Source organism: Lynx canadensis, chromosome A3 (genome assembly GCF_007474595.2).
Source record: "Lynx canadensis isolate LIC74 chromosome A3, mLynCan4.pri.v2, whole genome shotgun sequence".
In the NCBI taxonomy this organism is placed as follows: Eukaryota; Metazoa; Chordata; class Mammalia; order Carnivora; family Felidae; genus Lynx; species Lynx canadensis.
In genome coordinates this window covers 103,859,142-103,877,119 of record NC_044305.1, presented here as the reverse complement: position 1 = coordinate 103,877,119, position 17,978 = coordinate 103,859,142, and the positions used below count along the sequence as shown (strand labels likewise).

General features: G+C 45.0%; 1 protein-coding gene across 1 annotated transcript in view; it reads left to right on the top strand.

Moving 5' to 3' along the window:
- Positions 1-17,978, top strand: part of ACOXL (acyl-CoA oxidase like) — a 194,858-nt gene that overhangs the window by 15,601 nt on the left and 161,279 nt on the right. The window contains exon 3 of the mRNA XM_032592686.1: positions 11,677-11,760. Within this exon, the coding sequence (XP_032448577.1) occupies positions 11,677-11,760 (84 nt within the window). The remainder of the gene's footprint in view (positions 1-11,676; positions 11,761-17,978) is intronic.

Sequence of the window (17,978 nt, the reverse complement as noted above, 5' to 3'; positions counted from 1 at the left end):
AATGTATGAGTCTTGTTTGTCTAAACATTGCCATTCTAAACTCAGTGAAATTATTTTAGTCAATTTAGCCTCATTAAAAAGAAAGAAGGAAATAAAGAATATGTGATTAGAGAACTCCTTCGTGAAGTGAACATTAGGAGCTATATGTTTTAGCCGAGTTTAAACTGATTTCCAGGGGCGCCTGGGTGGCTCAGTTGGTTAAGGATCTGACTTCGGCTCAGGTCGTGATCTCACGGTTCATGAGTTTGAGCCCCAAGGGGGGCTCTCTACTGGCTTTGCAAGATCCCACTTCGGATCCTTGGTCTCCCTCTCTCTCTGCCCCTCCCCCCTGCTTGCACTATCTCTCAAAAAATAAACTTAAAAAAAATTGATTTCCATCCATTTCATTCAACTCCATAGCTTCCTTAAACCTAACACTTTCATTAAACAAAACAAAACAAACAAAACAAAACAAAACAAAACAAAACTCCTGGTGAGACCCTAGGAAAGGGGCTTGAATGAGGAATAAGCTTCAGGAACCTATCCTGCAGTGAGCCTGACTCTTTCCTGCCCAGTGCAAGCTGTGGAGGGGAGTCTGAGGACTGAGGGGGTGGAGGTCTTCCCCATTCTGGAGGCCATCGAAGGCTTGTTTCTGTGAAATGTGGATCAGAGCCAGTGGGGGACCTGAGGTGAATAGATCACCACCCTGCCACCCCCTGTGGTTGGCTGTCCTGAGCAAGGACAGACCCAGGATCATCTGGTCAAAAGGTAGAGCTTTGGCACCCCCTGTGGGAGTACTGTAGCCACCTCCGAGGTGACAAGGGCACACTTAGAAGGACAGCATGTGGAAAGAAAATGCCCACATAACAGAGGGAAGCACGCTTGCAAAGCCTGAAAAATCGTTTCGTACCAAGCAGTTTGGCAAAGTGGGTTTTAAGCTAGTAAACTGCCTCTCAGTGGAGCATACGTTCAGAGCTGTGAATACAACCGGCAAAGAAAAAAGACAAAAAGCAAAAGACCCCAACCCTCTTCGATTTCAGCCACTGTATGAGTGAGAGTCTGGTCTCCAGTGCATCTGGCATGGGGCTAGATGGAAGGTGAAATCTTGACACGTGGTCAGCCTCCTCTTAATCAGTCCAATATGTCTATAGCCTCACTCAGTGTCAGTATTCAAGACCGGATGTGACAGTTGATCCCTTAATGAAGTTTACTAATTGCCGCTCATCCTACTGAGTCTGAAGGATTAGCCTGTGTAATCTTGCTCCCGCCGAAGCTGTTGATCCCTGGATCCAATTATCTTGCTGTTTCAGTGGCTCCTTCCATGGTCTTGGGCAGCCTGGACAACCCTGTCCAGGTTGATTAGGTTTATTCCTCCAGGAGCCACAGGATTGGTCCCAGACAATCCCTCCGGTTCATTTCTGTGACTTACTTCAGCCCATTTGGCGCTTTTCTCTGCGTGAATTCGCAAAAGCCAATGAACCTGAAGGAAATTAAACTAGTCGGTCATCAGCACAGCAGGCTCATCTCTTTGGGTGGATGTCACGAAACTCAGCGGCACATCTATTTTTGAAGGCTCTCAAATTCTGCCCTGTAAACAGCTGGAGGAGCTGTCCACGTCCAGTAACTCTAGAAGGAGTGTTACATGATTCATTCTGCCTCTTAATAAAAATATTGAGTCATGGCTATACTGCCTGTTCAGAGAGCTTTCCAGGTCTTTCCATCCTTCCCTGGCCCCCGTTTCGTGTTGCTGTTAACTTTTGTGGATGATCCGATGAGCTCCAAGGCAGAATGCCGTGTGGAATGTGTAATGATGATGTTCTTGAGGACAAATGAGGAGTGAGTCTCATTCGTTCCAGGTCTCTATGGACAGGCCACCGGCCAAGAATAAGCCATTAAAATGTTTCCACTCTGTGTTTTCCCCTCTGCCATCTGCAGTAGATTTGAGATGTCCTAATGATTTCAAAAGGAAAAAACAATATCCGAGTCTGACTACAGAGTTATACGCACATGTGTGTGAGCACACGCACAGTGTGAACATCGTTGCGCCTCGCTGACTTCTCACGTGCCTGTTTCTGGTGATGCCACATTTGTGGCCCTAAGCCAACTGTCCTCTTCTTCCCCTGTGGAAATCCTGGGTGGGGGAAGCCACCGACTCCCTGTATTTCCAGAGTTGGGGAGACAGAGGACCTAGGCGGGAGATCTACTTTATGGGAACACTGAAACTGGGGTCGACTGAGGCTGACGGCCTGCACCAAAATCACCATACCCCATAATGACAGCTCAGACTTACTGAGTACGTATTTAATGCCAGTCACAGCACCAAGAACTTTAAATGGATGATCTCACTTAATATCCACACCATCCATAATGGTGTTTCCAGTTTACAGATGGGTAAATTGAAGACGGGTGGTTGGCCCGAGGTTATGCATCTACTAAGTTGTATATGTAATGAGTGGAACACAGATTTGAACCCAGCTGGTCTGCTTTTTGAGCCCACTTAAACCTGGCTGTTCTTATCCCTGGCCGCACATTAGAATTGTCTGGGGGAACTTTCCAAACTCCTGCCGTCCAGGCTTTCACTCAATCAATCAGTATTTAAATTTCCCAAGTGGTCCAGTGTGTATCCTGGCTTGAGTACCGCTCTCTTATCCTTCTTTCCCAGGACTCTGCTGTCTACCCCAAATTGTTCCCATTCAGCATTTGGTCTCTGCCAGTCATGTTTCAGGGCTGACTTATAGGAATGCTCTGTCCCAATGTTTCCTTTCCCCAGGAGGAAGACAGTTGGGATCAAGCTGTTCCTGGCTAACAGGAGTGAGGAGTGAGGGCAGATATTTGAATAACGGAGTACCCATTCCATGCCTGCGTTGCCTCCCCCACCCCAACATCTTCTCTCTCATCCCGAGTTCTGCTTGTCCTCATCCCCATGACCCACATGGGTGTTGGGCATGGCAGCGTCATTATTATTTAAACCCGTGGCTCTGGAAGTATGGTCTGAGGACCCCTGGGGGTACCCAAGACCCTTTCAGGTACTACCTGAAAAGTAGATTTCCAACTACGTGTGTGACACCAGATTTTCATCAAAACCTTCAACCAAAACAACATATGGCAGCAGAAGCAAATATGAGCGCAGAAGCAAATATGAGAGTTTAGCTGTCTTTCGTTAAGCCAGATGCTAAAATAATTTGTAAAAATATAAAACAACGTCATTCTTCTCACTGATTTTTTTGGTTTGGGAGTTCTTTATTTTTTTAATGTTCTCTTTCTTTCTTTCTTTCTTTTTAACTTTATTTATTTAGAGATTGAGAGAGATAAAAAGAGATTGCGCAGGGGAGGGGCAGAGAGAGAGAATCCCAAGCAGACTCCACACCATCAGCACGGAGCCCAATGTGGGGCTTGAACTCATGAACCGTGACATCGTGGCCTGAGCCGAAACCAAAAGTCAGGACTTTGACTGAGCCACCCAGGTGCCCCCTTTTTAAAGGTTTTTAAAAAAACGTTTATTTGTTTTGAGAGAGACAGAGAGTACGAGCAGGGGAGGGGCAGAGAGAGAGGGCGAGGGAGTCCCAAGCACTCACAGTATGGAGCTCGACTGGGGGCTCTATCCCATGAACCACGAGATCATGACCTGGGTTGAAGTCAAGAATCAGATGTTCAGCTGACTGAGCCACCCAGGTGTCCCAGTTATGGTGATTTCTCATAAGAATTATGTCAGTTACATGTAATGGGTATAGTATTATTATTTTTAAATGAATAAAAAATTTTTAAACTCTCAGTTTGCATTACTAGTATGGTATCTTGATAGACATAACCTGCATAAACAAAAGCTCTTTGGAATCCTCAATAATTTTTAAGAATGGAAAGGGGTCCAGAGACCATAAAGTTTGAGAACCACTGATCTAAAACCATCCACTGTCATCTCAGGAAGTCCACTCTCAGATCAGTTTGAAGGGGAACTGGCAGGAGATTAGTGGCTTTATATTTGTATTTATCATAGTATAATTATTATTTCGGTCAGAATTTTAGTCTCGGTTTAAGATGGTTTTTGTCTTTGTTTTTTATTAAAAAAATTTTTTTTTAAATGTTTACTTCTGAGACAGAGAGAGACAGAGTGTGAGCGGGGGAGGGGCAGAGAGAGAGGGAGACACAGAATCCGAAGTAGGCTCCAGGCTCCAGCTGTCGGCACACAGCCCGACGCGGGGCTCGAACTCACAGACCGCGAGATCATGACCTGAGCCGAAGTCGGACGCTCAATAGACTGAGCCACCCAGGCGCCCCTGTCTTTGTTTTTAAAGAAATACCAGGTGGGCGATCATATCTAAAATGGAGTAAGACTCTGAGGTCAGCTCACCTTAGAAGGTATTTAGGAATGGGAAGAGTGATTGCGTTCCTAATTAACCCCCGAGAAAAGGAGTAGCCTTTCCCAGCAAGTTACGCAGAATCCACAGGTGTGTTGTGGAGAAAGAGCTCAGTAGAGAATATGCCGTGAAGGTGAGGATGTTTACTCTGCCACAGGCCCTTTACACCAGCCCATCCTACTGAGGCCTGCCCTGCTGCCCATAGACACCAGTGCCAGCCCTGATAGGTCCTGCAGACCATGACCAAGTACACACCCCTGCTCCCCCACCCCCTTCCCTGTACTGGTTCTTGGCCTGCTTTGAGCTCTTGGCTCTAACACTCTAGCCTTAGCTCTGCCCTTGGCCCTCTGGCTTCTGTTTGTACTGGAACCCAGGCTTTTCCTAGTGGGCTGTGACAGGCTGCCCCTGGCTCTCAGTCTTGTGTGCTGCCTTTGGCAGGAGGCCCTGTCCCAGCTCCAGCTTTACAGACTTGGACCCTGGCCACTTGGCCAGCAGTCTGGCCAGGCCAGCCCTGGCCACAAGGGATGCTGTGGAGGATTTGAGCAGAGATGACAAGACAGAGTGGCCTGTTTACAGAAGTTCCTCTGTGTAGATTGGCATTTAAAGTGAGTTGTCATCTATGATGGCCACAGGAATTACTTGAGAGAAGATGCCAGGAGTGAGTTGGGATCCACCCAGGGACTCCAGAGCAGCCGGAATCCCAGTGTTCTTTATTTATTGCACTGTAGACAATTTGGCACAATGAAAACTTATTTTGGGGCTTAATTATTATTGTTACGGTGAAATATCATGTTAAAATAACAATAGTTATTACTTGCTGTAATTTGCTAAGTCCCTTCTCTGTGGCAGGTGAGGCGATTCACTCGTTTTACAACTATTTATTGAACACCTACTATGAGTCAGGCATTGTTCAAGAGGCAGTGAACAGAGCAGACCAAAATCCCTTGTTTTTATGGAGCTTATATTTTAGCCTGGGAGGAGGCAGACAATAAAAGAATCAACAAGTAAATTCATATGTCAGATGGTTGTAGACGCTGCAGATAAAAATCAAACATGGTGAGTAATAAAATGATTGGAAATAGTAAAAAAAAAAAAAATCAAACATGGTAAACTGGAAAAGAAGCAAAACTGTCTCTCTTCACAGGCAACATGATCTTTCGTGTGGCAAACATTAGAAAACCGTTTTACACTAAAATTAACGTAAACTATAAAAAGACTTTGCATTAGCATGAAAGTAAGCTCGTGCCTTTTAAGCTGGTCATCGGTATGACACGTTCATCATTACATGCCGTCAATGCTGATAAGCTGTGTGATAACATTAATGACAAACACAAAATTTCCAAAGCAGCTGGGAATTTGGTAAGGAAGCGTGTGCTGCGAGGAGAAGAGGCATTAAATTTAACGCAAGAATCTGGAAAATCCTAAACTGTCAGAATACTACACTGATGTTGTTGCGAAAGGAGATAAATATCCTTAGACAGAGCCGTGGGCACGGCACCTTTTCATTGTTCCTGACATTGGGCTTTCCTGGAGTAGTCAAGGCCCCTGGGGAGAACAGAAGTACAATGGTTACCCACGGCCTTTGTCACAGGGTTCGCCCAGCACTCTCCTCAAGCACCCTACCCTACTGTGTGGCTCCCCCAGAGAATCAGCAGAGACTAAGGAGCCAGCAGAGAATAAGAAGAGCCAGATGGGGAGGCCATGGTCAGAAGGTTGGATTTTCTTGCAAAAGTAACTGGAGTCATTGGAGGGTTTTCATAATGTTGGGTGGGAGGTAGGGGAAGGGGGAGGCGGGGGCAGCACCGCATGATGCTTATTTTCAAAATAGTATAGTGCCTTGATCAAAGTTTACCAGTTGATTCAGAAAACATATACGGAAATGCGAAAGATCTGTAATCATGAAAGCAATCCTGAAAAAGGACACCTGTGGAGGACCTTCATTACATATTTCAAGACTTATTATAAAGCTACTCAAGATTATGTTGTATTGGTATAAGGACAGACAAGTAGATTAATGGGACATTATGGAGAATCCTGAAATAAGCCCATACATATATGACGATGGATTTTTTAACAATGTTGCCAGGGCAATTCAAGGGGAAAAGAAAAGCCTTTTCTTTAATGGTGCTGGAACAAGTAGATAAATATGTAGAAAAAAGTTTACTTTGATCCCTATCTCATAGTACACGCAAAAATAATTTGAGTGGTATTATACACCTAAACATAAATTCTAAAATTACAAAGTTTGCAAAAGAACAAAGGAGAAATGTCCTTCGGACCTAGGGTGGGCAGAGGTTTCTTAGAGAGGACCCCCCCACCCCAGATGCTAAACATGTCAAAGAAAAAACTGATAAATCGAAGACTGTTTTTCATCAAAAGCCATCATTAAGAGAATAAAGGGGCAATCCACAAACTAGGAAAAGATATCTGCAATGGATATATTTGAAAAAATTATGTCCAGATACAAAGGATTTGTACCTATGTTACATAAAGAATTCCTAGCGCCCGATGATAAAAGGACAAAAAACCCAATTTAATTTTTTTAATGTTTATTTATTTTTGAGAGAGAGAGAGAGAGAGAGAGAGAACACATGAGCAGGGGAGGGGCAGAGAAAGAAGGAGACACAGAATCTGAAGTAGACTCCAGGCTCTGAGCTGTCAACACAGAGCCTGGCGCGGAGCTCGAACTCATGAACCGTGAGATCATGACCTGAGCTGAAGTCAGATGCTTAACCAGGGAAACCACCCAGGTGCCCCAACTATGTAAATTTTTAGACAGCAGAGATTGGTCTTATTTATGGTCACATTTCCAGGACCTAGTTCAGGACATGACACATATGAGATGTTCAATAAATATTTGTTTAGTGAATCAGTTCTAGCATTGGGAACTCCTGAGAATAGAATGGTACTGAGAATAGAAGGACATTTTTATGATTTTATTATGGGAACAAAGGAGATATAACCTGATAATTTCAAAATGTTTGCTGTTTTCGGGGCACCTGGGTGGCTTAGTCAGTTAAGTGTCTGACTTTGCCTCAGGTCATGATCTTGAGGTTTGTGAGTTCAAGACACGGCAGGGGAGGGGTAGAGAGAGAAGAAGACAGAGAATCCTAAGCAGGCTCCTCATTGTCAACACAGATCCTGATCCGGGGCTCGAACTCACAAACTGTGAGTTCATGAGCTGAGCTGAAGTCGGATGCTTAACCAGCTGAGGCACCCAGGCACTCCCAGATAACCCAATTTAAAAAATGGGCAAAGGACTTGAATAGACACTTTATGGAAGTATACAAATGGCCAATAAGCGTGTACAGATACGCTTAGGATCTGTAGTCATCTGAGAAATGCATATTTAAACCATACTGTGATGACATTTCATTCCCTCCAGAAGAGCTAAAAATGGAAAAGCTGCATAGTACCGATGAGGATGTGCCGAAACCAGACGTCTCCTATGTTGTTGATAGCAGTGTAAAATGGTATAACCGTTTTTGAAAAACCGTTTGGCAGCTATTTACAATGCTAAACACAAACCTACCCTTTAACCTGGCGATTGCGTTCCTGGGAATTGACAAAAGAAATGGGAACGTATGTCTACAAAAAGACTTCTACGAGACTTTTACAGTTTGAATAACCCCAAACTGGAAGGAACACAAATGTTCATCAATAGGAGATTGGACAAACTGTGGCATATTCATAGATGGAAAACTACTGAGTCCTAAGAAAGAGCTACTGACACACAAACACAGATGCCTTATTTGCATGAAAGAAGACAGACACAAAAAAGGTACATCCTGTATGATTCAACTTATGTAAATTAAACAACAGGCAAGGTTAATAGATAATAACACGAGAACAGTGGTTGCCTGTAGGGGTAGGGACTCTGAAAAGGGGCACGAGGGCTATTTCTGGGGCAGATGGAAACATTCTATAATCTTAATTGGCGTGATGGTTATATAGGTAGATAACTGACCAGAACTCATGTGCTCAAGCTCTGGGCATTTCACTATATGTAAATTTTACCTTAATAATAAAAAAATATAATGTCTGAAGTTTGGAGCAGAGTAGAAGCAGGGAGGCCAGCTGAGGGGCTTTTACGACAGTCCAGGCACAAGATGGTGATGGGAGATGTTAAGAAGTGGCCAGACTTGGGATCTCTTTTCAAGGGAGGGCTGAGGACCGGTTAGCCCAGTAGGCAAGAGTCGCATTGAGAGCAGGCCCCGGATGACTGAATCCCTGAAGCCCATTTTTTAATTTTGTTTGTGTATTTTACTCTAGCTCTTTCTCTTTCTAAAACAATTCAAGGCTAATTATAACAAAGGACATGTATTCAACAAGACTGAGAAGACATAACTAAAATAGAAAATTGAAACCAGAAGGTAGAAGCAGCAAATATACCAGTTTGGGCACTGATAATAGAAAACTGATGTCAGGAACCTCTTTCTGTCCAGTACCCTTGTCTGGGCACCTAACTGGGGTTGCAGATGCGTTATAAAGGGGGTGGTGAGGGTCTTTTAATATCAGAGAAAAGACAGCTCAAGCAGTGCTGAATCAAGCTGATTTTAGTTGAAGAAGAAAATATGTCTTTGGAGACTGTCTGCACTTCTAAAACCAAAAATGTACATTTTTGTGGAACTTGATTTACAACAGAATATTGCATCACAAAGGTCTGATACATCAAGTGCTCTACAAAGAAATGGGGAATATTTTAGGGGAAACTACCTTCCTTCCATTTGAGACCATCTATTATGCAGAAATGTAAATAGGCTCCACACTGTCAGCGCAGAGCCCAACATGGGGCTTGAACCCACAAATCGTGAGATCATGACCTGAGTCAAGATCAAGAGTTGGATGCTCAACCGACAGAGCCACCTGGGTGCCCCACATGTTGATTATTTATTGATCATTATCAGTACAGACAACATTATGTTGTCAGTCGGATGAGAGGGGGGCCTTGTCTGTATTAGACATTCTTTAATTAAGAATAATAAATGAATCAGAAATGAAAGAATGGAAGAAAAGAAAGAGTTTATGTGTGGAAAAGATGTTTAAAATATATGCCAGTGAGGCAGTCCATCAAATTAAGCCTAGTCTTAGTTCTGGAGCTTTTCCTGACGTCTTAAAATAGACCAATCCAAATGAATGCTTAAATCACCATCACAGGATTAATGGCAAACTGCTATTGGCATTGCCCATCAGATCTAATAACAAAGATTGCTGACTCGTGCAGAGACTGGGGAAGGAAAACAATCATCATAAAGAATTCAGAATGCACTAAGATGGCTGAGTTTGGGGTTGATTCTTTAGCAAACGTGATTGAATTGATTTCGAACTCGTGAGTACAGATGACCACTTGGACAGCGCTAATGACAAAGGCATGCTCTTGCATCAACAGTATAAATGGAGGGAATGAACTATGAAGAAAACTGTGAAGAGTCGGAGATTCTGAGGGATTTACTTACTCCTGATGGTTTAGGTGTGGCTAAAATAGAGCAGGCGGGTTAATGTGAAGAAGGGTTTGTTGTAATGATGTAGGGTGGGGTGACTCTCAGAAAGATCACCTGGGCATGTGAGGTGCTCTCTGGGGATAATGCTCGTGCTATAGAATAGGGGTGCGCTGGCAGTAAAGTCTGGGCCACCCGGGTCCTGGGGCTTCTGTAAGCTTAATGGTGAGCGGTGGGCACCAGATGTTCACATGGGGAATCTGAAGATCTTGTCTCTGGCCCTTGCTTTCCCACTTACTAGGTGACCCTGGTTGGACGAGTCTTTTGATCTCCTGAGCCTGGAATTTTCTCTCTGTGACATGAGCTCTGTACTTCCTGTCCTTCTTAGCCTCTTACGGAGAGTTGTGAAGATCCACAGGACGGAGGACACATGGGCCCTTAGAGAAAGTCCGCAAATCCCTGCCACAATTTTTTTTTTTTTTTAATTTCTTATTTGCTGGTAACTAACTCTCCAGTGTGAGCTGAAGCTGGAGCCGTGCAATGGTTCATGCTTGAGCCTGGAGATATTTTAAGACCTAATCAATACAAGATGCATTGGGTTGGAGCCAGTGTGAGAGTCATAAATCTTGACAGTTTTGCTGTTTGATAAAATTAATAATGCTCGAGAGAAACATTGCAGAAAGCTACAAAGGGGAAAACCTAGTGTATTCTGGGGAAAAAGCGTAAGCCGTTGTGGAAACTGAGAGTCACCCTGGGAAGGTTGGTTACCATCCTGTTGCTGGTGGGGCAGTTTTCAGGCACATGTCCACACAGGTGCACACACCACACGTGTATACACACATGTACACAATAAGCAACAAGCTCCAGCGCTGTTGGTTGGGTCTCAGGAGAGACTGGAGAATTAAGGAAGGCTAGCATGAATTCCAACAATGGATAATTGCGATTTGCACACCCAGGGGCCCAGCCCCGTCTAAGGAAATGCTGCCTGCTTTTGAATTTTTTTAGAGTTTATTTTTACTTATTTTGAGAGAGAGATAGAGAGCAAGCAAGGGAGGGGCAGAGAGAGAGAGAGGGAGACAGAATCCCAAGCAGCCCTGGGCTGTCAGCACAGAGCCCCATGCGGGGCTCGAACTCATTACAAACCTCGAGTTCATGATCTGAGCAGAAACCAAGAGTCCGGCGCTTAACCCACTGAGCCACCCAGGTGCCCTGTGAATTTTAAAAATAAAACAGCGACAGGGGTTCTGCCCTGTCTCCTATCTCGCTGGTGAAGTGTGTTCGTGGAACTTTGGGATTTGTGGCTGTTGTGTACAGTGAGAGAGAGGAGGGCAGTGAAGGGGGACCGGGACCTCATTGCGTTTTATTTATCAAAGCCCTGAGAAGATCTAGAAAGGAGAGTGAAGAATATTGCTTTCTCTGTGTCAACAGTGTTCCCAAACCTTCCGGATCCTCTGTCTTCAGATCAAGGTTGTCGCGGGGATCTGAGCCAGGCGTCCCCTGTTGGTGGGAACGTCCCTTGGCTCCAAGAGGCCGTGGCGCCCCGCATTGCTAGGCAGAAGCGTGGGGGGTGTCAGGCTCCTGGGAGCCGCGAGGGACAAACTTGGTTAAGGCAGCACGAGGCCCGAGGGCAGTCTGCCAGGAGCCTGGCCTCCACGCGGGTGCAGTCGACTCTCCTCTGATGTGTCAGAGACCAGACGGCCACATTAAGACATTGCATGAACACATTTATTTCAGTAGGGTCATGGGAAGTATTCTTAATTAAAAATTTGCTTTCATTGTGTTGAATTTTTATTATGAAAGCAACATAACGTTTATTATAAAAAATACTAAAATCAATTAACATGTTAATTTACTTAATTTTAAACCATAAGGAAACCTTGACATTGGGTCTGTCATGTTTTCAGGCAGAGAACACAAAGAATTTTGTCAGTCGGAGCCTGGCCATAGGAGAAGTCCTCTCCATGGCGGACATGGCCACAGGAGTAAAGGTGAGAGGCTCTGGGCACCCCACCCTTGGTGAGCTGATAACCTAGTTTTGAACAGCAAGGGGTACAAAGTGGAACCCTAAAGGTATCAGTCTATTCGCTGGAATAGACGCAACATGGTATGCCTTACGACCCATCGCCCTGATTCCTCTCTACCCATTATATTCAACCTTGTATTTGTTTTTTCTTTCGTGTTTGTTTGTTTAGTTTTATTGCACCGTGTCAATCATTTTCACCCGTTTTAAAGCTAAATTTTCATAATCATTCGTGATTCTTCACTTAAATATTATCACTAAGATCGATCCGTATTATAGCATGCCACTGCATTCATATTTGTTTTTTTTTTAAATCTTTGTATTTTGAAATAATAATGCTCACAGGAAGTTACAAAAATAGAAGAGAGTTAAATGAACTCTTCACCCAGTTTCCCTCGGTGGTGACATCTTCTTTAGCTTTTAGGACAATGTAAAACCAGGAAATCAACCCTGTTACAGTACTCTACTAGTACAGTATTAGACTACAGACCTTATTCAGATTTCACTAGCTTTTATGTACCCCGTGTGTGTGTGTGTGTGTGTGTGTGTGTGTGTGTGTGTGTAGTTCTATGCAGTTTGGTCCCATATGTGGATTCATGCAACCACCTCCACCCCAATCAAGATCTAGAACTGTTTCATGACCACAAAGAAACGTCTAGTGCTACCCGTTTGTGGTTGCACCCAGTCTCCACCCCCTCCCTGTCCTTCGGCTACTACTAATCTATTCTGTCTCTATAGTTTGGCCATTTTGAGAATGATATACAGATGGAAGTTCATCCATTTTTCCTATTCCTTTGTGTGAATATACTACAACACTTGGAATTCTTAGGCTTCTCCATTTTTGCTGGTCAAATGGGCAATAAGGTGGCATTGCACTGTGGGCTTGCTTTGCATGTCCCCAGGTCACCAAGTTGAACAGAATAATGCATGAAGTGTGAGGGTTGTGGCTCCTCATGGTACCCCAAAGTCCCCAGCGGAGGGTCATCTGTGTGGCATATGTATATGCTCTCCTTTCCCTCCCTGGACACCACTGCTCCTCAAAATAGGTCCCTGCATCCAAAAATTCAGTCCTGATGTCCCCAAAGGGGAGAAATAACTAGAACACGAAGAGAGAATGAACAGAGAGGAAGCCAAGTCAATCGTTGGTGAGTCCAAAATGGCAGTTATTTTTGTTTTGCAGTGTAGACATTTAAAAAATGGGTAGGAACTATGTTATTTGTATTTTTCGTTTTTTAGATTTGTATGTTTTAAAGTAATCGCTACACCCAACATGGGACTTGAACTCACAACTCCAAGATCAAGAGTCGCATGTTCTTTGAGCCAGCCCGATGCCCCTAAAAATGGGTAGGAATTAAAAACAAAGAAATTTGTGAGTGCCATCTGTGGTGAAGGCACCCACCATTAGGCCCTTTGGGGGAGAATGGCTTCCCTGTGATTTCAGCCAGGCAGGGTCTCTTCCCTTCTGGATGGGTTGGCTGTTTCTTCCAGACGGAAGAAATCCAGCTGAGATACAACGGATGGATTTCCCTCTCAGAAATACTAGGGGACCCTGGTCTAGACTCAATATCCTCACTTGTGTTTTTACCATATTTCTCCCTACCGGCCTTCTTTTCAGCAAGCCTGTGGTGAGGGGTGACCATGCAGAAATCACCATCGATTCCAGCATTCTAGGTGGGGAGCCCTCTCCTTGGCAACTTTAGGGTGTTGCACGGATCCTAGTGCATAGAATTGCACAGGGGATGTTTGAATAACTAAGGGAGAGGCAGCCTGCGGTTTAAGAAACATTTCAACCACTTGCAATGTGTGGACGTTTTCTGGATTCTGGTTCAAACAAACTAAAAAAAAAAAAAAAAAAACCCGAAAAACAAAACTATGTGTCAGTGGGGGAAATTTGAACTTTGGATGTTTGGTGATATTAAAGAATTATTATTATTATGTTTTTAGGTGGGGTAATGGTTTTAGGGTTACATTTTCAGAAGGAGTCCCTTTTACAGGTGTATGGGATATATTTAGGGATGGAATGACAGGATGTAAACTTCAGGATTACCTGGGGTGTAGCATGGGAAAGTGGATTGGGGAAAAGATGCAGCAAAATGGACCACAGGCTGGTCATAGTTGAGTTCATTATACTCTTGTATTTTGGTTAAAATTTTCCAAAACAAAAGGCTTTTAAAAAAGTTTTACTCCTGGGGTGCCTGGGTGGCTCAATTGGTTAAGCGTCCGGCTCTTGATTTCGGCTCAGGTCATAATCTCATGGTCTGTGGGTTTGAGCCCCGCATGAGGCTCTGTGCTGACAGTGCGGAGCCTGCCTGGGGTTCTGCCTCCCTCTTTTTCTGCCCCTCCCTGCTCGTACTCTCTTTTCTCTCGCAAATCAATAGAATGAACACACACAAAAGTTTGGTTCCTGAGTATCCTAGATGAAAATTTGCATAGATTTAAAGAAATAGGTCTTTAGAAATGCGTCTCGTCTCGTATCATGCCACTCCTCTGCTTAAAACTCCTTCCCCTTAGGCTTTAGAGAAGCCCTCCTATTTTTAATATGGCCCACGGGTCCTTATGTGGTTTGACCCTACTCACTTCTCCAGACACCTGCTGTATCACTTTGTCCTCCTCCCTAGGAGACCTGACATTCTTTTGTTCCTGTCACCCACCTTTGGACCACTCTTGCTACCACCTAGAATAGATTTTTTCCCCTCCTTCACCTGCCTGACACCTGCTCCTTCTTTAAGCCCCAGCCCACGTGTCCTCCACGCAGGGCAGCTCCCTTCAAGCCTGCAGTTTAATTCCCTCTACTTGTGGTCATCTGTCTTCATACCTTTGAACCTTACAGTTTTCTATCACAGCATGTGCCCGCTTTGAACTTACCCATTTATCTGTGTGTCTAATTGCTGTAGATCTCTTAGCACCACTAGAGGGCAAACTTCTTGAAGAAGCTCATCCCCTTCGTTCCTGTTATATATTATCAGGACATGAGAATGAAAGGAATACAGAATACATAGAATCAAAACGGTTACCGGAAGTGTTACATATAGAATTATCACATGACTCAGGAAATCCATTCCTAGGTATACACCCGAAAGAATCGAAAGCAGGGACTCCAACAGATACTTGTATGCCGGAGTTCATCACAACATTATTCACAGCAGCTAAAAGGGTGGAAACAGACCAAGTGTCTGTCATCACATGGATGGATAGACAAAATGTGGCCCATGCACACGACGGCATATTATTCAGCCATAAAAAGGGATGAACTTCTGGTCCATGTTACAACCTGGATGAACTTTGAAAACATGATGCTATGTGGAGCCAGACACAACTGGACAAATATTGGATGGTTCCACTCACATGAAGATTCTTTTTTTTTTTTTAATTTTTTCTTAATGTTTATTTATTTTTGAGACAGAGAGAGACAGAGCATGAATGGGGGAGGGTCAGAGAGAGAGGGAGACACAGAATCTGAAACAGGCTCCAGGCTCTGAGCAGTCAGCACAGAGCCTGACGCGGGGCTTGAACTCACGGACCGCGAGATCGTGACCTGAGCCGAAGTCGGATGCTTAACCGACTGAGCCACCCAGGCGCCCCTCACATGAAGATTCTTGAATAGGCAAATTCACAGAGACAGAAAGTAGATCATGGGTTACCAGAGGCCGGAGGAACAGGAAAATGGGGAGTTCATTGGCACAGAGTTTTTGTTTGGGGTGATGAAAAGTTATGGAGGTAGATAGTGGCAATGGTTGCACAACAGTGTGAATCTAATTAATACCGCTGAACTGTATACTTAAAAATGGCTAAAATGCAAACTTTATCTTAAATGCATTGTACCACAATAAAAATGAAACATTAAAAATTTAACAAAAGTTACCATTAACCCTGTTTGCTTTCCCACACATCAGTCATTGCAATGGACTTGTTTTCTTGCGCTTGGATCTCCCAGACAGCTAGAGGAACATGTAGACTGTGCCCCTGAGCCTAGCACAAAAGGGCCAAGGCTGTCTTTCCTGTGGGCAGTGGAGGGAGATGTGATGTGCTGGGAATACAATTCCTGTGAGCCCTGGGCTGGTCAGGGCATCCCCAGATCTCACGGCCAGCCCAAGGGCAGCTGCTGGCCTCTGCCTCCTTTCCTTTTACACCTTCCCATGAGCTGGCTGTCAACTTGATGTCAAGGACGTGTCACTGTCAGTTCATCTAAGTCATCTGTGCCCACAGGCCTGGGCCCCTTTTCTCTCTCCTTCCATGTCTGTGCTATCTAAAGGCTGTAGGTGTCCCTGAGAGCTTTGGACAAACATCGTTGGAGTAACACAGCCAAGTGTTGGCAGGGTCAAGGCTGGTTCTGAGAGCGACTCACAGCGAGGGGGGTGGGAAAGTGAGAGGCGCCAGGGAAAGACTTCCTTTACTCAGGGCTTTGAATCCCTGCTTTCGCTTGGGAGCCAGCCCAAGGTCTTGTACCAGACACACTGATGCAATCTGGAAGGATTCTAGGGCCCAAAGAAATGTGACGTGCTGCCTTTTCTTCTTCCCCACGACTGTTCCCCTTCTTCCTTATTTGAACCAGCCCACTATCTGTCTTAGTTTGCTTGGGCTGCCTTCATAAAATATATAGATCGTGTGGCTTAAACCACGGAAATTTATTTTCTCACAGTTCTGGAGGCTGGCAAGATCAAGGTCCAGCTGATTCAATTCCTGGTGAGGACTCTCTCCCTATAGATGGCTGCCTTCTTGCTGTCTTCACATTGGAACTGGGCAGAGAGAGAGAGAGAGAGAGAGGGAGAGAGAGAGAAAGAACACTCTCTGGTATCGCTTATAAGGGCATTAATCCCATCATGAAGGCCCCACTGTCATGACCTCATTTAAACTTAATTGGTTCCCAAAGACCCCATATCCTTCTACCATCACATTGAGGATTAAGGCTTCAGCACATGAATTCTGGGGAGAACCTAATGCAGTCCGCATAGCATTATCCTTTCTGGGGTCACCATTGTCTGAAAAAACACCTGCAGTGCCTCATTTGCTCTTGGAACGAAAAGACTCTAAATGCACTTGAAGGTTCTTTAGGAGAACCACTGTTGGAGTACTGTGTAGGAAGGGCCTGGCCTAATCACAGCTGTGGCACTGGCAGACTTCCTGGCCTGCATGACAAACCTGCCTGGTCCGTCGTGGCACGGAGACAGTCAGATTGACATGGGTTTACCTTCTGTCTCTGGGACCTCTCCGTCACAGTTCACGCTCGCTCCTTCTACATCTAAGTTCATGATGGGTGACCTTGGTTTTCTCTCCTGTGAAGATGGTCCTGCTAACGCCCATTCATAGGCTGTGTTCAGATTCAAATTGATGATGCCTATGAGGAGCTCCATGCCATGGCTGGCATGTAGCAGGAGCTCGATAAGTGGTGGTGACTGTACCCACCCCCCCCCCCCAAAAAAAAAAGATGTGGTCCAGAGCCCTTCCCGGCAGTCTTCTAGGTAGTGGCTCCGTTGGTGGATTGAGGTGAAATCGATCTGCGTTCCAGCTCCAGCCCACCAGCTTTCCCTGCCATGATGGGATTATACTTCTTGCTAGTCATCGTTTGGAAGTTAAGAAGCCCCCTTCTGGAACCCTGTCGGCCTGTCCTGACCGCAGTTCCCAGCCCCCAGGAAGCTCTGGTTGTGGCCTCCAGAGGCTACTGCCAGCCGTCACTGGACAAGTTGTGGTCATGACCTCATGCCCCTGATGTAGCTGTCCTTTTCCTCCTCCAGATAAGTGAGAAAGGAGAAGAGGGAGCTTTCCCAGACAACACAAGGTGCGCGCAGATTTAGAGTTTTTGTTAGGTGTCCTCCCCTTTTTCTCATTTCCTTACCACTGCTGTCTTCGGTCTTCTCAGAACAAATGGAATTCTTTGGGTCCTGTCCACCGAGGTGGACTGGAGGCCAGGGTGCCCACAGGGCACGATGATAGCAGTGGACACTGCTCTCTGAGAAGGACACTTTGCCCTGTGCCCTCATGATGGCTTAGTGCCCTTCTTCATTCAATCTCTGGTCCTTGTCTTAGCGAATCCGTTCCCTTCTCTCTGGCTGCTCCTGCAAGCATCCCCCACCCCTGCAATGGGCCTCCATCCGTCTGGAGACTCGGGACAAAAACCCAGGTGTCACCTGGAGCCCTCTCTTGCCTTCTTCTCCCAAATCCAACCCATCAGCTCTGTCTCCAGAATCT